Here is a 23,339-nt window from a genome sequence, read left to right as displayed (position 1 = left end):
TTATTATCCATTCTTGACTCTTGATTGTGTGTTCATGAAAACCCTAGTTCTTCATTTAACGTTTTGTGATTCTGGATTTGATTATGATGATAATGATATTGAGTAGTCGTTTAATTGTTTGCTTGGTAATAAGAGAATGCATGATTTGTTAGATTGATGTTAGTCCGACGCAATGAAAGTAGGGTTTTCACGATGGTTTGAACATAAAAACGTAACTGCTTTGATTATTTGGAGCCTGTGAAATGAATGGAATTCCATGATTGTAAGTCAGAGTTTAAATTAATCATGTATGACCGAGTTTAAACACATGGATATGGTCCGAGGTTTAGATATGATGAGGTTAGTCCGAGTTTGTGGAATAACCACCTAGCCCGACTTTAAGCAATACAAAGGTCCGAGATTATTGATTAATAAAGGTCCGATGTTTGCTGATTTAACCTAATATGCCCGAGTTTCTTGATCACACTAGCATGGACCGAGTTTATGAGTGGAACATGTCTGACCTTGTTCAAAGGGTTAAGATGCCCGAGTTTCTTGATCACACTAGCATGGCCGAGTTTCCTCATATGTGGTCCGAGTTTATGTTGGACATGGGGTCCGACTTTAAACTTATATGTGGTCCGAGTTTAATGTTAGATCACCTAGACCGAGTTTAGTTTAATGATCACACCATGTCCGAGTTTAATGATCACACCATGTCCGAGTTTAATGATCACACCTAGTCCGAGTTTAGTGTGATGATCACCTTGTCCGAGTTTAGTGTGAGATCAAGGAGGTCCGAGTTTGTTTAAATGCACATATGTCCGACTTTGTTAAGGGAAATGAAGGTCCGACCTTATGCACACAATATGGTCCGAGTTGGAAGGGGCAGCCCCCTCTCTTGTCCGACCTTGTGAAGACCATTTACCCGAGTTTTAGAAGGCCCATGGTCTGAGTTTATGTAATTTGTTTCTCAAAGTCTGACTTTCAAACAGGGGAAACCCCCCCCCCCTACACTTGTCTGATATTGTGTAACTGTCTGATGCTGTGTAATTATCTGATGATGTGTAACTACCTGATATTGTGTAATGATCAATTTGAAACAAGTAGCTGCATGATATATTATGCTAATTCTGTTAAGCTGTGTATGACACTTTGATTCCCTGACTTCGTTAAACATGTGAAGTATTTACACTGTTAAATGTATAAAGCGTGTTAACAGTGGCCACTAGAATATTATACACGTAAGATTAGACCGTGAAATCAGGGACGCTACGCATGAATTACGTGAATAGGATTGACTGTTTACATGATGTATGATTCTATGTGAGTGATTGTATGATATTGAATGCGACGGTATGATCCTGCATGTGTGAACATTATATGTAATATCATCGTATACACAATAAACACACAAAGCACCGTTGCATGAAGATTGAGGATTTGGAAACCCTAATTGAATGAATCGTGTGCAATATATCCTAGGTCTTGGGTAACGGACTTAGAGATTTATAAATCCTAGAAGCAATAACATACCGAGCAAACCAAGGTGAGTTCACACAGCCAAGGCATGGGGTTCCCAGGGTGGGAATGGGATTTGATTATTTACTGGTACTTATCTATACGGGAACGTAGTGATGTGATTTGATGAACTATTGTACATACTCCACTGTTAGAACTACTACTAGACTAGTAACACTTATTGAACTGATCTTCGCACACCTGCCAAGGGTTGGCCGCGATATTATGACTGACTTCGCACACCTGCCTTTGGAAGGCCGCGAACTGTAATTTACTATTCTTCGCACACCTGCCTGGTAGGCCGCGATACAGGTAAACCTAGTCTAGAATATACGGGATGAACATCCCCCTAATATCTTCGCATACCTGCCTGGGAGGCCGCGATGGAAACTATTACGATACACGACATAACGAACGAACATACTACTACTCACACTATACTATTACTGAACTGTTAACTGTGAACTCGCTCAACTAGTTGTTGATCCTCTGTTACATGCCTTGCAGGACATTAGGTACATATGGAGCTTGCACAGGGAGGAGCAGGTCGTTGTGGAGATTGGATCGTGGATGTTATGTTATACTTACAACACTTGAACTATTTACATACATTGGATATCATTATTACGCTTCCGCTACTTAAATTATGTTTTGTTGGAACATCAATCGTATTGAATAATTGGTTTACATTTATTATACTTGACATTAACTACATGTTCGATATGATTGGTGGCTTGATCCTGGTCAGTCACGCTCCCAAACGGTGATACTCCGCAGGTGGATTTTGGGGGTGTGACAGATTGGTATCAGAGCCAGGTTTTAGAGAACTTGGTTTTAATATGGGAAAAACGTTTTTATTAAAACCAGACTATAACCAGAACAGTGCTCTCAACGATCCACAACGACGCTTCGCTCCACGTGCAAGACTCGACATCCTAGGTAATAAGGTTTATGTTTATTACCTGCTTGCTAGAAGTGCATAGAACTTTGCTCGTAGTATGCTTACATTACCTTGCTCACTACTTGTTATTGCTTGAGAACACTTACGTGCTTACACTCTTCTGTCATCGCACTATTCGCGAACCTTTCTCACTTATGTTGCCTTTGATGTGAAGATCAATGGCCGGAAGAATCAACATGACTCAAGCCCAGTTAGAGGCTCTTGTTCAAGCTCAAGTTGCTGCGGCACTTGCAGCTGCTCAAGCAGGTAGAATACCCTACAGTATAAACACACACTAGGATCTTTAGATCCTACATAAATTCTCGTATTTAACTTTGTCCTATTCGTACACAATAGGTCAACACGCGCAGCAGCCTGTCTGCACTTTCAAGAACTTCATGGACTGTCGTCCAAATTCCTTCAGTGGCACCGAGGGGGCAGTGGGACTCCTCCATTGGTTTGAAAAGCTAGAGTCAGTATTCGAAATGTGCGAGTGCCCTGAGGCTCGCAAGGTCAAGTATGCAACTGGCACCTTGGAAGGAATAGCACTGACTTGGTGGAACGCCCAAGTCCAGATCTTAGGGTTGGCAGCTGCTAACGCCACACCCTGGAATGATTTTAAGGAACTTATCAAGAGGGAGTACTGCACACGTGAAGATATTCACAAGTTGGAAGACGAGCTGTATAATTTGAAAATGGTTGGATCAGAGATCGAAGCGTATACTAAACGGTCGAACGAGCTGGTCGTGCTATGCCCAACTATGGTAGACCCACCATACAAGCGTATTGAGATGTATCTCAAGGGTTTGGCGCCAGAGATCCAGAGCCATGTGACATCGGCTAATCTTGATAATATCCAGGCTATTCAGCGCCTTGCTCATCGTATTACAGATCAGGCAGTGGATCAGAACAGGCTGCCAAAACGTGTCAAGGCTACCACTGCTGCTGTCACCACTGCTGCTACTCCCAGTGACAACAAGAGGAAATGGGAGGGGGATTCTAGCAAGGGATCGGTTTCTGTTCAGTCTCAGCAGCGCAAGACAAATGACTACCAGAATTCGAGTCAGCAATCATCTGGCAGTCAGGGGCAGGGTGGATATCGGGGAATTCACCCACTGTGTAATAAGTGCAACAGACACCACAGCGGAAGATGTCGCAGGGAACGTTGTCAAAGATGCCTCAAGATGGGTCATGAGGCTAAGGATTGTAGAAGCTCTCGGCCAGCAAATCAGAATCAGCAACTCCCACCGCCAGCTTCACAGAACCAGCAGCAGCAACCACAACGTGGAAATCGGGGATGTTTCCAGTGTGGGGCAGAAGGTCATTACAAACGCGATTGTCCTCAGTTGAACCAGAATCAGAACCACAACAATCAGGGCAATGGCAACAACAACAACAACAATGGCAACGAGGCAAGAGGTCAAGCTTTCGTGTTAGGACGAGGAGACGCAATGAACGATATTTGAACTTATAACTTATTTTGGGTTTTCATTATTATGTTTCCGCTACTCAAACAAAGTTTGGTTTGAACATCAATTGTATTGGGTTTTATGAATTATTTTAACTACTATACTTTATGTTTGATATGATGGATGGTTTGATATTATTGAACGCACCTGCCGTATTTATGGACCTTACGAACAGGGTGTGCAAACCCTACCTGGACGAATTTGTCATTGTCTTCATCGACGACATTCTGATCTACTCCAAGAGTCAGGAGGAGCACGAGCAGCACTTACGTCTTATCTCGGAACTTCTTCGAAAGGAGCAATTGTACACAAAGTTTTCTAAATGCGACTTCTGGCTTCGTGAAGTCCACTTCTTAGGCCATGTGGTGAACAGGGATGGGATTCATGCTGATCCATCTAAGGTAGATTCGATCAGGAACTGGCCTGCACCACGTACGCCCACGGAAATACGCCAATTTTGGGTTTGGCAGGTTACTACAGACGGTTTATCAAGGATTTCTCGAAAGTCGCTCAGCCGCTTACACTACTGACACAGAAGGGTGTCACCTACCGATGGGGCAACACGCAGGAAACTGCTTTCCAGCACTTAAAGGATAGACTTTGCAGTGCACATATCCTCTCATTGCCAGAGGGCACAGATGACTTCGTGGTTGATTGTGACGCATCCATACAGGGTCTTGGTTGCGTATTGATACAACGGGATAAGGCTATTGCTTACGCTTCGCGACAACTCAAGATTCATGAACGGAACTACACGACGCACGATATAGAGCTGGGAGCTGTTGTTTTCGCGCTTAAAATATGGCGACACTACCTGTACGGTACCAGGTGCACGATTTACACCGATCACAGGAGTCTCGAGCATATTCTTAAGCAAAAGGATTTGAACATGCGTCAACGGAGATAGGTGGAACTTCTGAACGACTACGAATGCGCCATCAAGTATCATCCAGGCAAGGCCAATGTTGTGGCCGACGCCCTCAGTCGAAAAGACACTTTACCTAGGCGTGTACGAGCTCTGTAGCTCACTATTCAGTCTGATCTTCCTGCACAGATACGAAATGCTCAGGTTGAAGCATTGAAACCCGAAAACGTCATGGCTGAAGCCTTACGCGGTTCAAGGCAACGATTAGAACAAAAGGAAGACGACGCCTACTATGTGACAGGACGTATTTGGGTCCCACTATAGGGCGGCTTACGAGAACTTGTGATGGATGAAACTCATAAGTCTCGCTACTCGGTACATCCAGGTTCGGATAAAATGTACCCCGATATCAGAACTACATATTGGTGGCCTAGCATGGAGGCCCGCATTGCAACTTGCGTCGGCAAATGTTCGACTTGTGCGAGAGTACCAGAAACCCTCAGGCCTACTCCAGCAACCCAGGATACCACAGTGGAAATGGGAAGAGATTTCCATGGATTTTGTTACAGGCCTACCCAGATCCCAGCGTGGGAATGATACTATATTTTTTTTGGGTAAAGGGTTACCCCGGTGATTCTATATATTCACAACCAAAAAAGAACAAGTGGTGTAGAAAGCCTACACCAGTTCAATCATGAGACATGCCCCATGAAAGTAAAGCCAGTAAAACAAAACCAAAAGAAACCGAACGCAACAACCGGACATAAACACCTAGACACTCATCTAGACAGAACCGAAACTACAAATAAACTAACTAATTAGCCTCCGTCATCTTTCGTTTCAGTTGCAACATCCCAATCCCCAAGCAGCTTCCGCACCCTAGCGTTGATCTTCAGCTTAGCTCCCATCAGCTTGTATCTCACAGTTTTCAGAATAGCATCCTTCACCATTTCAGGTGGACGTAATTGGTTTCTGAATAGTCTAGCATTCCGCTCTTGCCAAATCGTATACGCAGCAGCCGCAACTAGAAGCTTCGCGACATAAATCTCCACTTTCTTTGACCGAATGCGAGCACATAGCCACTCGGTGATATCCGCCCATCTCGAACACACAGCCTCCATACCCACTTTACCCCGAATCATATTCCAGACTTCGTCCGAAAATTTGCATTCAAAGAATAAATGCTGATGAGAATCAAAGTTCTCGTAGCACAATAGACAGCACATCATATTCATGTTTTTCCGCCTTGAGAAATCCCACTGCAGAATCTTGTCTTGAGTAAGGAGCTTTCTCTTCATAATCAGCCACATCATAAACGCGTGCCTAGGGATACATTGAGCAAACCAAACAATACCACACCAATCAACCTCTGATTCTCTATGACGAACCGAGTGCCATACGGCTGACGAAGAGAAATCCTGACATTCGTTCCCATCTTTCCATAGCAATCGGTCAGATTTTGACGGGTCTAAACGAAAGTGATCCAGCTGAATAAGAACAGGGAAAAGATCCCTCCATGCGACAGGCCAATTCCAAGTATCGTTAGAGAAAATATTGAAAACAGTGTCATCTAACCGAAAATCAGCATCCGTAATAGTCCTTGGTGACAGAAAATCACCAAGAGGGCCTAAATCACTCCAAAAATCAAACCAAGCTGATGTATCACGGCCATTACCCACATCGGACCAAACATATTTCCGAATAACATGCCTCAACTGAATGATTTTCCTCCATGACCAAGTAGAATTTGAAGTAGCTTTGCAAACCCAGAAATTCTTTCCTTTAAGCCGATAAGAGTGAACCCACTTGACCCAAAGAGAATCCCGCTTCATCACAATACTCCAAATATGAGACGCCATCAGGGCTTTATTCATATCCCCAATCCGTCTAATGCCTAAACCACCTTCATACTTAGGAGCACAAACCACTTTCCACGAAACTTTAGCTTTACCTCTATTGAACGACACATCTTGAGACCATAAGAAATTTCTCATTCTAGCTTCAAGCTCCTTAACAACCCGCACAGGAAGCAAAAACACAGAGGACCAATAAATATGCATTGAAGAGAGAACTGAGATAATCAGTTGAAGCCGCCCCGCAAACGATAACAATTTATTCTTCCAGTGCATAATACGTTTCTCTAATTTTTCCACGAGCACACGGCAATCACTGTACCTAAGCGTAGAGGAAATAAGAGGGACACCCAAATACTTGACCGGTAACGTACCTTCCACAAAAGGCATAATGTCCAGAATCTCCTGTTTAACATGATCTTTCACATTGCAAAAGAAGACCGTACTTTTCTGGTTGTTAGTCACTAGGCCCGACATCTTAGAAAATTTTGAAAGAGAGGTCATAATACAATTGGCCGAGTTCACTTCCCCTCTTGCAAAAAGGAACAGATCATCCGCAAAGCAAAGATTTATAATCTGCTGTTTTTCACATCTGTTATGATATTTGAAGGAGGAATCTATCCGAACAGAGTGCTGAAGAATACCCGTCAACACCTCCATGACAAGAGTGAAAAGATAAGGAGAGATAGGATCCCCTTGCCTTAACCCCCGTTTACCTCTGAAAAACCCATGAACCATGCCGTTAACACAAACCGAAAATGAGGTAGAGGAAACACACATCATGATCCACCTCACCATATTATCGTTAAACCCAAACCCACGAAGCACACTTTTCAGAAACCTCCAGTCCACCGTGTCGTACGCCTTCTGAATATCAACCTTAAACGCACATCTTGGAGGCCCCACATTTCGATGATAGTTGTGCATTAACTCTTGCGTTAATAAGATGTTGTCCGAAATTTTCCTGCCCGGGACAAATGCCGATTGATTAATAATGCTAACAATCTCATTCAAACCTCCCTTTATCCTATCAACAATTATCTTGCTGATACACTTGTATAGAACGTTACAACAAGCAATCGGGCGAAAATCAGTAACAACCATAGGCGTTGGCACTTTAGGAATAAGAACTATAAGCGTATGATTCAGCTCCCGAAGCAAATTACCAGTATCAAAAAAATCTTTAATGGCATTAACAATATCATTACCAATTAGCGGCCAAGCATTCTTGAAAAACGCAGCCGTAAAACCATCCGGACCCGGAGCTTTATCATTGCCAATGGAGAACATCGCCTTTTTAACTTCCTCCTCCGTAACCAGCCGCACCATACTCGTAGCAATATTGTGGGGTAAAACTTTCGGAAATAAATCTGGAGTAGGTTGTAAGGAGATATCATCTTTGTTGCCAAAAAATTTCTCATAATGTTGGACAAATGCTTTAAACACATTATCACCTTCATAGAGATTCCCTTGAGTATCTTTAATGATATCGATCCTACTACAATGATTACGAATTTTCAAAGAGGAATGGAAAAATGCCGTATTCATGTCGCCCGCACTCAGCCAATCTACCTTAGCTTTTTGTTTCAGAAAACGCTCTTCATCCAACATAGCAACTTGAAGATCACGGCTAGCCGCAGCTTCCTCGTTCCGCAAATCAGCATTATGCGGCTCTAAGTCAATCTTTTGCTGAATATCATCTAATTTCAAACGGATAGTTTCAACTTTCTTGTGGAGATTACCCTGTTTAAACAGCAACGACCGAAGCGGGTGTTTAAGCGACTTTAACTTCTTGACAACTCGAAATTGGTGAACCCCATCAACATTAATTATCCAATGTTTATTAACAATCTCCAAAAATTCTGGTTTAAAAACCAGAAAATTAGCAAACTTAAACGGCCTTGGTTTGAGTTTTAACGCTTCCGGAATAGACAAGATACACGGGCAGTGGTCCGAAAGTCTATATGGCTTGAACATGGCAACCGAGTTCGGGTATTCAGTAAGAAACGGAGTGTTTCCCATTACCCGATTGATTTTCTTTAGTAATCCCACACCGTTTTTAGGTTTTTGGCTCCACGTAAAATGAATACCTGAACGATTAATATCCACAACTTCGATGTCATCAACACATTCCTGAAAATCCCTCATACCAATCAAAATTGATGAGGAACCCATCGAATTATCTTCTATGTTAAGAGCCGAGTTAAAATCACCCATAATACACCATGGCCGATCCGCGACAAAAACCTTATGCATAGACAGAAGATGCCATAACTCCCTCCGCGTAACATAATAATTATCGGCATAAACAATGGAACAAAAAAGCACTCTCTTATCCAATTTAAACACAAGCTGTAAATGCATAACCTGAGGAGATTGAGCAACGATCATAACATCAAAAATAGCTGGGTTCCACCCAATGATTATCCTTGTACCTTTGTTACAGCACCCGCCATTTGAAGTCCAATCCCAAGAACGAAACACAGCTTTACACACATTGCCCAACTTACCGACATCCACATGAGACTCTAGAATAGCACACAAGCTCAAATTGAAATCCTTGACTGCCTGCCGAACCTCTATTTGTTTGAGAGGGCGGTTCAACCCCCTTATGTTCCATGCAGCGATACTAACCATTGGTAACTTTCGGAGAAGGAGTGCTTGCCCCTTTGTGATTCTTTATATTCCGGGTACCATCCATTATAAACCCATCCATTTCATCATAAATTTCCTCCACATCGTCATCATCCGAGTCCCCATCATTCAAGTCCGGTTGCCTTTTACTAGGCCCCGGTTCGTCCTCCACCTCATTAAGAACATCAAACGGATTGGCTGACCGAAAAGAATTATTATTTGAAGTACCATCCATACCGTTCTGAGACTTAGGTTTAGTAGAATCTCCTTTTGACTTTTGTCCCACCGGACGATATTCAAATTTAGGCTTCTGTGTATTCACGGGTATCCCAGTTTTCTTGGCCGCTTTCTTCCCATACACACCTGTATATCCCTCCTGATCCACAACAGGAGACTTTTTACCTTTCGGGTTCTTTGGACCATTCCGATTTTGCACCTGATGCAAGTTATTAGCCTTTCTCACAGGAAGTTTTGGACAAGTCTCGGACGTGTGGCCAAAGACACAACATGAAGCACAACGATGCGGGTTCCATTCATACTCCACATACATCGTTTCTTTTGTAAAACCCTCTCCATCAAGTTCAGGTATCGCCATTGTATTTTCCTCTCGCAATTCTCTATCGGCTGAAACTTCAATCAACGCTCTAGCGTAGCTACTACGTCCCCAAGAGTCCATACACATTGACGTGGTAAACGAGTCCAACATCTTTGGTTCGCCAATAGTTGTTGCAATCAAGCTGAGGCCATCCTCCGTGTATGCCGCAATAGGAACTTCGTGAATTTTAACCCACACTTGCACTTTCGTTACCTCTTTCTTTTCGAGTTTAGTAGTTGGGGTCCAATGATTAAGAAACAAAGGCTGAGAACGTATAATCCATGGCCCATCCTGAAGAACATTCGATATTCCAGCCTCATCTCTAAACTTGAAAAAGAGAAAACCATTAGCGTTCATCATAGTCTTTTGTAACCCATATTTCTTCCAATTCATCCGAACAAAGTAGTCAACCACTGGGAAGGCAACTCGATCCCCCAAAAAGTACCCATAAAGGGTGTTAGCCAACTTATCCTGGACCATCCGTACTGATTCTCTCGGTAACACAACATCACAACCCTCCTGATTAACAGAACAAGCAAGCGACCGAAAATTCACTTTTTTGCCATTATTTGCATTTACCGACTCAGCATATGACATGGGCTTGACAACAGCCCCAGTAACCTTATTAGCCATCGTGGACGGTTCACCATTGGAGAAATTTTCAATCGGTTTGGAAATACTCATCAGCCCGTCCAAGACCGATACATTAGATGTAGAGAACATACCTCTTCTCGGAATTAAGGGATTGCCTTCAATGTTAGTAACTCTTAACCCGATCCCACGAATAGGTGCTGTTCCAGGTGTCGGCAACTCCTCACCAACAGGTTCATTCATACTATCAGCTCCCTCTACGTTGGTCGGTTTATTAGCAAAAGAAACAAGCGGGTCAGGCGGCTTACCACGATCATGCAGAACACTAGCAGTAGCGTCACCAAACTTAGACTTAACATCCATAACAAATCAATCAACTCTCACGTGAAACAAGAACCTTAAACAACCATGCACTCGATACCCCAAAACCCTAACGCCGCAACAAACGAAATCAGGAACAAGAACGATAAACCCTAATTGCTAAAACCCTAGAATCAGTCTGCCACCCTTAACCGATTAAGTTGGAGTTATCAATCTAGCTAAATTAAACTCAGTTAACCGCAATCAACAACAACCAACGTAATAGATCAGGGTTTCAACACTGATACCTAAGGCGGCGATTAACGCAAAAAGAAAAGAGAAAAACCCTAATTTAGATCGATCACTATTGCTAACGAGTTCGTTATAGAGTATTGAAAGGATCAAAACTCTAATCACAGACTGTTATACATCAGATCACGAAGAAAATTCAGGTTTCAAGAAGAACATGAAAATCGCCATAGGAGAGAGAGCATTAGGGTTTGTCGTTAATCTCAGGTCGGGGAATGATACTATATGGGTGATCGTGGATCGACTCACCAAGTCTGCACACTTCCTGGCTATAAAGGAAACGGATAAGTTCTCCACTCTCGCAGACATTTACCTTAAAGAAGTTGTTTCGAGGCACGGGGTGCCCACCTCCATCATTTCGGATCGGGATGCACGATTCACGTCAGAGCTATGGCAAGCGATGCACAAAGCGTTTGGCTCTCGTTTAGACATGAGCACAGCATATCACCCTCAGACGGATGGGCAGTCTGAGCGCACAATTCAAACTCTTGAAGACATGCTTCGAGCATGTGTCATCGATTTCGGCAACGGCTGGGAAAAGCACCTCCCTTTAGTGGAGTTTTCATACAATAACAGTTACCACACCAGCATACAAGCCGCTCCATTTGAGGCATTGTACGGACGTAAATGCCGGTCACCTCTCTGTTGGGCAGAGGTGGGGGATAGTCAGATTACGGGTCCAGAGATTGTAGTGGATGCCACGGAAAAGATTGCACAGATACGACGACGCATGGCGGCAGCACGCGACCGTCAGAAAGCCTATGCGAATAAGCGTAAGTAGCCATTGGAATTTCAGGTCGGGGACCGGGTGTTATTAAAAGTCTCACCCTGGAAGGGTGTGGTTCGATTTGGTAAACGAGGCAAATTCAATCCACGGTATGTCGGACCGTTCGAAATCACTGAAAGAATAGGCCCAGTAGCCTACAGACTGAACCTACCAGCTGAACTCGGTGCAGTTCACAATGTATTTCACGTGTCGAATCTGAAGAAGTGCCTGTCAGATGAGACCCTCATAGTTCCTTTTAAGGAACTCACTATCAACGAGCGGTTGCAGTTCGTCGAGGAGCCAGTTGAAATCACGGACCGGGATGTTAAGGTCCTCAAACACAAGAGAATCCCTCTTGTTCGAGTTCGTTGGAACTCCCGACGTGGCCCAGAGTACACCTGGGAACGCGAAGATCAGATAACAGAAAAGTACCCCAGTTATTCGAAACCAATGCAACCACTACTGGGGCTGAAGCTACTACTACTGAATTTCGGGACGAAATTCCAAATCAACGGGGGGATGATGTGACACCCCAGGAAAACCAGTGAACGATATAACTTACCTAGCTTCCTCAGTGAGTGCGTACCAAATTTCGGGACGAAATTTCTTTTAAGTTGGGGATAATGTGACAACTCGAACTTCCAAGATTCTATTTCGCATTTATTGCACGTTCTTGTATTATTTAGTTGATTGATTTCACAATTAGTTGTTATGGAATTGTGTATGTTTTGATACGATGAAGTGTGTTGCGTGATTTTGCATGGTTGTTTGTTAATTGTGATAGACTTGTCAAATATGTGAACTTGGTGGTGAAACTGTAAAATTGATTGAGATGGTGTACCTTTGTAAAATAGAATAATTGAGGGTGTGAAGAGTTATTAGTGAAAACTTAATTATACTTAACCCTAATCTCATTTCACTAATCATTTGCACACAAAAACCAAAGCACGTACTTGCAACTCTCTAATCCCCCTAACAATCATCATCACCACCATCATTGGCACAAGGCATTCATCACTTTCGATTTCTCTATTTCTCTAGAATCATTCAAGGTAATTGCTTATCGATTATTGTAATATTTGTAAACCTAATTGATTGCTTGATTATTATCCATTCTTGACTCTTGATTGTGTGTTCATGAAAACCCTAGTTCTTCATTTAACGTTTTGTGATTCTGGATTTGATTATGATGATAATGATATTGAGTAGTCGTTTAATTGTTTGCTTGGTAATAAGAGAATGCATGATTTGTTAGATTGATGTTAGTCCGACGCAATGAAAGTAGGGTTTTCACGATGGTTTGAACATAAAAACGTAACTGCTTTGATTATTTGGAGCCTGTGAAATGAATGGAATTCCATGATTGTAAGTCAGAGTTTAAATTAATCATGTATGACCGAGTTTAAACACATGGATATGGTCCGAGGTTTAGATATGATGAGGTTAGTCCGAGTTTGTGGAATAACCACCTAGCCCGACTTTAAGCAATACAAAGGTCCGAGATTATTGATTAATAAAGGTCCGATGTTTGCTGATTTAACCTAATATGCCCGAGTTTCTTGATCACACTAGCATGGACCGAGTTTATGAGTGGAACATGTCTGACCTTGTTCAAAGGGTTAAGATGCCCGAGTTTCTTGATCACACTAGCATGGCCGAGTTTCCTCATATGTGGTCCGAGTTTATGTTGGACATGGGGTCCGACTTTAAACTTATATGTGGTCCGAGTTTAATGTTAGATCACCTAGACCGAGTTTAGTTTAATGATCACACCATGTCCGAGTTTAATGATCACACCATGTCCGAGTTTAATGATCACACCTAGTCCGAGTTTAGTGTGATGATCACCTTGTCCGAGTTTAGTGTGAGATCAAGGAGGTCCGAGTTTGTTTAAATGCACATATGTCCGACTTTGTTAAGGGAAATGAAGGTCCGACCTTATGCACACAATATGGTCCGAGTTGGAAGGGGCAGCCCCCTCTCTTGTCCGACCTTGTGAAGACCATTTACCCGAGTTTTAGAAGGCCCATGGTCTGAGTTTATGTAATTTGTTTCTCAAAGTCTGACTTTCAAACAGGGGAAACCCCCCCCCCCTACACTTGTCTGATATTGTGTAACTGTCTGATGCTGTGTAATTATCTGATGATGTGTAACTACCTGATATTGTGTAATGATCAATTTGAAACAAGTAGCTGCATGATATATTATGCTAATTCTGTTAAGCTGTGTATGACACTTTGATTCCCTGACTTCGTTAAACATGTGAAGTATTTACACTGTTAAATGTATAAAGCGTGTTAACAGTGGCCACTAGAATATTATACACGTAAGATTAGACCGTGAAATCAGGGACGCTACGCATGAATTACGTGAATAGGATTGACTGTTTACATGATGTATGATTCTATGTGAGTGATTGTATGATATTGAATGCGACGGTATGATCCTGCATGTGTGAACATTATATGTAATATCATCGTATACACAATAAACACACAAAGCACCGTTGCATGAAGATTGAGGATTTGGAAACCCTAATTGAATGAATCGTGTGCAATATATCCTAGGTCTTGGGTAACGGACTTAGAGATTTATAAACCCTAGAAGCAATAACATACCGAGCAAACCAAGGTGAGTTCACACAGCCAAGGCATGGGGTTCCCAGGGTGGGAATGGGATTTGATTATTTACTGGTACTTATCTATACGGGAACGTAGTGATGTGATTTGATGAACTATTGTACATACTCCACTGTTAGAACTACTACTAGACTAGTAACACTTATTGAACTGATCTTCGCACACCTGCCAAGGGTTGGCCGCGATATTATGACTGACTTCGCACACCTGCCTTTGGAAGGCCGCGAACTGTAATTTACTATTCTTCGCACACCTGCCTGGTAGGCCGCGATACAGGTAAACCTAGTCTAGAATATACGGGATGAACATCCCCCTAATATCTTCGCATACCTGCCTGGGAGGCCGCGATGGAAACTATTACGATACACGACATAACGAACGAACATACTACTACTCACACTATACTATTACTGAACTGTTAACTGTGAACTCGCTCAACTAGTTGTTGATCCTCTGTTACATGCCTTGCAGGACATTAGGTACATATGGAGCTTGCACAGGGAGGAGCAGGTCGTTGTGGAGATTGGATCGTGGATGTTATGTTATACTTACAACACTTGAACTATTTACATACATTGGATATCATTATTACGCTTCCGCTACTTAAATTATGTTTTGTTGGAACATCAATCGTATTGAATAATTGGTTTACATTTATTATACTTGACATTAACTACATGTTCGATATGATTGGTGGCTTGATCCTGGTCAGTCACGCTCCCAAACGGTGATACTCCGCAGGTGGATTTTGGGGGTGTGACAGGCTGTCACACCCCCAAAATCCACCCGCGGAGTACCACCGCTTGGGAACGTGACTGACCAGGATCAAGCCATCAATCATATCAAACATAGCTTTTAATAATAATAAAAGTAATTAACGTAAGTCACCATGACATGATTGATGTTTCAAAACCAAATACTGTGTTAAGTAGCGGAAGCATAGTAAAGTAAATTCAAAACGAGTTACGAGTTCGACATCATTAACGATCCATCTGCCCACAACGACCTGCTCCTTCCCTGTGCAAGCTCCCAAGTATACCTAAGGTCCTGCAAGGCATGCAGCAAATAATCAACAAACTAGTTGAGCGAGTTCACAGAAAGTAAGTTCATAAAGTAATGCATAAGTATAGCTAGTGGGGGCTTCCCATACTAGTGTGTAATACAGGTGGGGGCTTCCCATGTTCATCCTGGTTAATGAGGGCTTCTCATTAACGGTACTTACTAGACTAACTTCCGACCATGTGTTCTTCTTTACTGAGAACAGGAAAACGTACAGGGTCACGTAGGCTTTACGTGACGTGCCCTTCCCCGAGAACAGTGGTACGCGTGGGGGCTACGTAGGCTTTACGCAGCGTGGCCTTCCGACCTGGAAGCCAGTGATTGGTATTGGGTTACGTAGGCTTTACGTAACGTGTCCTCCCGACCCGGGAGACATATGGCAAATATACTGGGTTACGTAGGCTTTACGTAACGTGTCCTGACTAACCTGAGGACGATGGTCTATAGTCTGGTATATGTGTAAGTACGAGTAATCATTCCATATCCATCATATCCAACCCAATTCCCAACCCGGGAATCCCATGCCTTGGCTGAGTGAACTCACCTTGGTTTGCTCGGCAGATACACAGAAAGTACAAGTAGCAAGTAAATGGTCACCCACGTCCTATCATGGTTATTATACGAGTCAGGTTCGTATATAGCACGTATATAGTAATCACGTATAGACATGGCGATCATGTACGCACATAAGCAGATAAGGCATAGCATGTGAGGATCCAATTGTCTAAGTCCAACAATACCCGGCCCAATGACATAAGCAGCCCAATAACAAAACAGTTCAAATTCTCAATCGGCCCAAATAGCAATCACATACAAGTCCATTAGCAAACAGTCCACAATTTAAATCGTTGGGCTCAATAGATTGGGCCCGTGACAGTGAAGGCCCAACAGTGTGCGTGTAAAGGGTGGTCTCGAGTCGCAACGGAGATCTCGAGTCGCAACCGGAGATTACGAGTCGCAACAGCTGGTTGCGAGTCGCAATGGTGATCTCGGTTCATCATGGTCTGGTTACGAGTCGCAACGGGACTCGCAACCGTGGTTTCGGCTGGTGCTGTTGTGGTTTCGAGTCGTGACCACGAGGTTTCGACTCGCAATCTGAGTCGCAACCGTGTGACGTGTGTGTAACCGGTTTCCATAAATCCTGCATTGACTTATCCGTGATTTCAGCTAACAGTTTGGTCAGTTTCGGTAACAGATCAATTAACAAAATTTTCAACAAATCATTAAGCATGATACCGATCAAACAGAACAATTGCAACACAAATTCATAAGAACCCTAACCATAACATGCATGAACACAACCAACAATTCATTACAAACCAACATTCAAGTTAACCCGATGCATACTATAGCCGATTACTTGATCATTCGGTAATACCACAAGATCATTGATTCTTATGTAGATCATGCATTCATATACATCCGATTTATGTCCAAGTCAATCACATAATCATAATATATCATAAAAGCCGATTTCTTTATATCTAAACATTCGATTCTAAGTTAACCACCACTACAAACTGATTAACTTTATCATAACAACTAATCCGAAGGCCAAACATACCCACGTAATCGAACCGGCCCTAGTTCATAATCATGCAAATTCTAATCGGTTCGATCTAAGCATGCAATCAAAACATCACTTAACACACAAGCATAAACATCATACTAACCGATTACAAGAAGGAGAGTGTGATCCGATCGAGATGAGGGTCCTGCCGTCGAGTTCTAAGCAAGCCGAGAGAGAGAGCAAAGCTTCTAGGGTTTGTGTGTGTGTGTTTGTGATTTGCAAAAGTGGTAAAACAATCCCCTGGTTCCGGTTTTGTGTGTTGCGAGTGGGGAGTGGGCCGAACCCACATGGGCTGCCCTAATAACCCGTGTGCAAAGTATAAGGCCCGAATGGGCTTGTGCGAGTGTGGGTGTGTTGTGCGGTCCGATTCATACATGTACAAATAGTAAACATCAAGCACATAACACAACATTCATTCAATTAATATGATCACATAATCACACTAGTTCAATGGTTACACGTAATGTACGAGACGGTAAAGTACGAGTTGTCACACAGGCGAGTTCACAGTTTATGAAAACGTTTGTTACCAAGTATTTATTCCAGTTCATTAACAAATACGAAAGCAATGTTGATAATATCTCGATACTGAACAAGACGGCTCCTGATGTATGTTTTGCCCGTTCCCCAATGCTCCTATCAAAGCACTGGGCCCGACTGGGTCATTAGTTCACACCCGCCCTCTCTCAGGAACGGGGTGAGGGTGCCAAACCTAAGTAGCGCTACCAACTAATACCCCTCTACCACCAACGATAGCAAAAGATGGGACTTAAGAGATAGAGAGTGAGGATATTATCCAACATCCCAGTTTTACCCAAAAGACTTATCCCTTCCCGGGATACCCACTGACTGTCCCAAACCACCGGGACGCATGCTCAAAGTAGTGAACTCACCTTGGTTTTGCTCGGTAAGATTATTCACTCGTTTAACAGTGGATCAAATATGTCCTATCACGATTTACCAGAACACTCAGTTTAGTATTCCAATTTCACTTATGACATGCAATGTTTTCACACGTTACGCAAACAGTGCACTAACACTAACCAAGTTATGCAAGTTGTATCAGGAATCAACAGCATACACGTCTTACGAAAACATTTATCAATTCATGTATAATCTAGTTCACCATACACACTTTACCATCTGTTTACTAACATAAACTTGCAAGTCAACTCGCCCTAGCATTACTGGCCCAAACCGAGTGTTTTTAAATGTTATGCGGCCCATCAGTTTGCTAACCATGCATATGCAATTCAATTTAATAACATGTTAACATCAGCCCCTAATTATGTACCAAAACATGTGCAACCATTACAATCTAACCTATCTAATCAAGCAATATATGAAATCTCTAGAACCAAGCATATTACGAATAACCATATATAATTCATGTCACGTTTATACAGCCCAGGTATGTAACCAGGCCAGTTGTGGACCTTATCCACCTTCGGCCCACTAGCAGGGGTGTACGGCCCGATGATCAAATGAGGCCCACATGGCATATAACTCTTATTCCATCTTGTTGAATTACCACAACCAACAACCTCAGTAACATATATCTAATTTAGTTCAACCAACAACCTCAGTGACCGTGAAGAATCGCTATCCTCTTCTGTGACACTCTAGGTTTTCCCAAGCCAATATCATGTAATGGCATTGTGTATATATTATTAAATGAAAATTTTCGTTCTATCTTGATGTGCTATGTGTTGATAACGAGTATGTAATATATATGTATGTGTATGAAATACTTGTGAACCAAAACCACGACTCGAGACCACCCGGTCTCGAGTGAACAACAAACAGTTGGGCCAGTTGGGCCATGTTTCTCCTTATCCCACTCGAAAACCCACTAGGGTGAACCGACTTAGGGCTAATATATAACTCATGCTCCTAGCCAACCTTGCCATTTCTTTGGACAACTCACACTCACTCTCACACATACTCTCCTCTACACTCTCTCTCTCTCACTAAAACCCTAAACCTCAACACTCCCCATCTCTCGGATACAACCGAAAACATCAAGGGCCCTCGGATCGGCTCGTGTTCTTCACTCGAGGATCTCCTTTCATCGAACCTACTCGTTTTCACACCCTTAACACCCCTAACCGGTTAGTTTCATGTTTTAATCTATGTTCTTTGCAAAACATTTGGTGAAGGTGTGTGCTTGATAAATAAAACACATGTTTAGTTTAGATGTCTACTTGCATGATTTTGTATGATAAAGATGTGGATTAAAAGATGTTATACATGGCAAGTATTATTTGCATATGATTGTATGGTCTAATAGGATAAGAGTAATTAGATGATGTAGATTGTTGTTTAAACATGATGTGCATAGTCTTTCTTATGAAAAGTGCATAAGAACACATAGACCTAATGTTGAACCGTAAATGATGTGTTAGAAATAAGGCCATTGATGTTGACTGAGTTGCATTTTGAATTGGATTCATAACCGGCTTGAATGAACATGCTTGCAAAATGATGAACATGATGAATGTGTAGAAGGAACCGTTTGAAGATCATATAAATATTTGAATATGCTGTGTTTGATGTATGTTGAAATAGAATTAGACAAGAAAACATGTTTATGGAATTCTATTGGATAGTACACAATCTCATGAAATTGAAATACTATTGGATAATACGAGTTGGACAGGTTCTAGAAGGATTTCATGTGCACGCAACCGTGGTTGCGAGTCGAGACCTTCGGTTGCGACTCGAGATCAAAACGTGACAACTCGAGACAGACTTCAAGGACTCGAGACCGGCAAGGTCTCGACTTGAGACTTCATGATCTCGACTCGAGACTAAGCTCGAGACTCCCAAGGTTGCGACTCATGCCGGCATTACTCGAGATCTCATGGTTGCGACTCGAGACCACCTTGTCTCGACTGGGCTGCCTACCTGGGTTATTGGGCCACAATGTGTCATGTTTGGACTATGTGTTTAACTGAACTATGTGTTAACTGTTGTTGTTTAACCGTGTAATTATTAGAGCAGGCCCAATAACTAAAAAGATAACTGCATGCATTCTATGTGTTAGATACATGTAGGATATACGTGATTACTTGTACCCCAAACCTGACCTATACTGGTAACCATATTAGGACGTGGTGACCAGCATACTTGACGAAGTAAGCTAATCTGCCGAGCAATCCAAGGTGAGTTCACAACTTAAAGCATGCATTCCCGGTGGATTGGGAAACGGAACTAAAAACAACACTATCCCCTTGTGAGGGATAGAAACTTGCTTCTCTTCCCTTGTTACTGGGAACAAACTTACTTTTCTCCCCTTGTGTGGGACTCTTAGTTAATTACTGTTTATACGGAATGCAACGGGCAACACTAAACAAAACTCTATCACTTAAGTCCCTACTACTTAATACCGATTAGTCGCCCGGGCCAGGCGAACGGGTTATTAGTTGATAGCGCTATTTAGGTCTTACCAGCCTCACACCGTGCCCGTGTATGGGATCGGGAGTGAACTAATAGACTCTGGCAAATCCGTCAATGATGATAGAACATTGACAAACGGGGCACTTTACGGAAACGTACGGTCACATGGAGTATTCGGTATTGGAAAACAGTTTAGTCGCTTACTTATGGGGTAGCTCCCCATGGCATGTATAAACGGATTAATTAACTAGTGAAACAAGTTTTTGGTAATTAAAAACTGGACAACTCGTGAACTCGCCAACATTTTTGTTGATACCCTACTGCGTGCTTTGCAGGTACCCAGTGACTCAGGAGCTTGCTACTTGGGGATGTGTAGTGGTCGGCTAACCCATGTGTTGGGTTCTAAATAACTTGAACCATGAACTTTGCTTTAAACTGTTTTGTCTATGCTTCCGCTACTTATGTTACTATTTGAACTTAAAATTTTTGAACTTGATTATGATATTTGCTAACCCCGTGGTTGGTGAATACTACTTTTGCTATTAATTAAATTGCTCAGTATAATTGGTGGCTGGATCCTGGTCCGTCACGCCCTTAAGCGGATGGTACTCTGCATGTGGATTTTGGGGGTGTGACAGATTAGTATCAGAGCCATTGGTTATAGTGAACTTGGTTTTAAAAAGGGGGAAATCTTTTTGAGAAAAACCAGACTATAACCCGTGACTCGTGACGACACTACACTCCAAGTGCAAGACTCGACTTATCAGACCTCATAGCTCGGACTAGTGTTTACTTGCTTGCTTCCTTTATGCCTTCTGTTTTGCTATACGTACTAGCGTGCCTAGTTAGATAGATACACCTCCCTCTTCTATCTCATTCTCGCTATACTACGACATCACACTCATACTATGTTTTCTGGTTATGAAGACAATGAGTGGACACGGAAGAGGAAACGTTAACATGACTCAGGCTCAGTTCACTAACCTGATCAACACAGTGGCTGCAGCTTTCGCAGCTCACCCTGGAGGTAAACTCGTTATCTTAGGATGCTTAGGTCCCCGCCGCTTCGTCTTTTCACCCCTAAACCTATTTCGCTTCACTTCTCAGAACAGGTCAGCATGCGCCTGTGCAACCACGTGTTTGTACTTTCAAGACCTTCATGGATTGCAAGCCTCTCCCTTTCAATGGCACTGAGGGTGCCATAGGTCTTCTGCACTGGATCGAGAAGGTCGAAGCTGTCTTTGCTGTCTGCGAGTGTCCCCCTGCTAATTGGGTGAAGTTTGCTACTGGTACGCTTGAAGGAAACGCGCTTTCCTGGTGGAAGGCGCAAATTCAGATGCTTGGTTTGGAAACTGCTAATGCTACTGCATGGGAAGATTTCAAGGATATGATCAAATAGGAGTACTGTCACAGGGATGACATCCACAAACTCGAGAACGAGTACTTTGAGCTTAAGATGGTTGGGTCAGAGATTGAGACCTACACCAAACTGTCCAACGACTATGCTGCTCTTTGCCCAAACATGTCTCGACCTATGTACCGAAGGATCGAATTGTACATCAAGGGTTTGGCCCCGGAAATTCAAAGCCATGTGACCTCTGCCAACCTTAACATCATCCAGCAAGTCGTCCGTCTTACTCACAAACTCACTGATCAGGCTGTGGAGCAGGGCAAGTTACCCAAAAGGATCGGTGCTACTGATGGAACTTCTGGTGATAACAAGCGTAAGTGGGAAGGAAACCAAAGCAAGGATGCTAACCCCACGCAGGCCCCGACTCAGCAAAGGAAAACTGAAAACAACAAAGGCCCTCAGCAACAGGGTGGCTATCGAGGGAACCACCCTAAGTGTAACAAGTGTAACCGACACCACAGTGGACCATGTGGCAAAGGTCATTGTCAGCGATGCAACAAGATGGGGCATGAAGCCAAAGACTGTAGGAGTTAGTTTCCAGCTAGGCAGAATCAGCAACAACCACAACAACAACAGCAGCAAGGGAACAACCGTGGATGCTACAAATGTGGAGCCACGGGGCACATGCGAAGGGATTGCCCTAAATTGAACCAGAACCGCAACAACAACCAGGGAGCTGGAAACAACAATCAAAACAACAACAATGCCGGGAATGGTGCAAGAGGAAGGGCTTTTGTGATTGGAGCTGGAGAAGCAAGGAATGACCCCAACGTCGTGGCGGGTAAGTTCCTACTCGATGATCGTTATGTTTCTGTATTATTTGATTCTGGAGCCGATGCTAGTTATGTATCCCTACGTATTAGTAAGAAGCTTAAGCACCCGCCTGCGTTATTAAGTTCTAAGCATATCGTCGAGTTAGCTAATGGTAGAAACATCGAGGCCTCACATGTGACCAACGACTGCAAGCTAGTATTGTCGGGTCGGACGTTTAGCATCGATCTTTTCCCTATCAATCTTGGAAGCTTCGACGTCGTCATTGGTATGGATTGGTTATAAAAACATCGCGCTGAAATCCTCTGTCAAGAGAAAATGGTTCGTATTCCCCGCCGCTCTGGCAAACCCCTCATCGTTCAAGGTGACAAAGGCGGAGAAGTCACAGGCATCATCTCGTTCTTAAAGGCCTAGAAGTGTTTACAAAAGGGGCACACCGTTATCTTAGCACTCGTCACCGACACAGGATAAGGAAAAGAGGATTGAAGATTTTCCGGTGGTACGCGACTACCCCGAGGTATTCCCAGAAGAACTACCCGGACTCCCTCCCCATCGTCAGGTCGAGTTCCAAATCGAGCTAACTCCCGAAGCAGCACCCATAGCTCGAACGCCTTATCGACTAGCCCCCGCAGAACTAAAGGAACTTTCTACGTAACTACAAGAACTAC

The 23,339-nt window shown here is 43.0% G+C and overlaps 1 protein-coding gene across 1 annotated transcript; it reads right to left on the bottom strand.

Annotated features, from left to right (window-relative positions):
• Positions 1-5,592: 5,592 nt before the first annotated feature.
• On the bottom strand, positions 5,593-10,810 carry LOC110875936. Its single transcript, XM_022124128.1, has 2 exons — positions 9,262-10,810; positions 5,593-9,155 (listed from the first exon to the last, which is right to left on the bottom strand). Exons 1-2 carry the CDS (start codon positions 10,808-10,810, stop codon positions 5,593-5,595), a joined length of 5,112 nt encoding a protein of 1,703 aa, XP_021979820.1.
• Positions 10,811-23,339: the final 12,529 nt, after the last annotated feature.

This window comes from Helianthus annuus, chromosome 8 (assembly GCF_002127325.2).
Source record: "Helianthus annuus cultivar XRQ/B chromosome 8, HanXRQr2.0-SUNRISE, whole genome shotgun sequence".
In the NCBI taxonomy this organism is placed as follows: domain Eukaryota; kingdom Viridiplantae; phylum Streptophyta; class Magnoliopsida; order Asterales; family Asteraceae; genus Helianthus; species Helianthus annuus.
This window is presented reverse-complemented; position numbering and strand designations above follow the sequence as displayed.

Bases quoted from the DNA above. Each gene is read 5' to 3' on its own strand.
- LOC110875936 (XM_022124128.1), bottom strand. From the start codon at position 10,810: ATGGATGTTAAGTCTAAGTTTGGTGACGCTACTGCTAGTGTTCTGCAT. The intron at 9,156-9,261 runs GTTAGTATCGCT...GTGCTATTCTAG, and splicing joins TTCTCCGAAAGTTACCAATG to AGTCTCATGTGGATGTCGGT.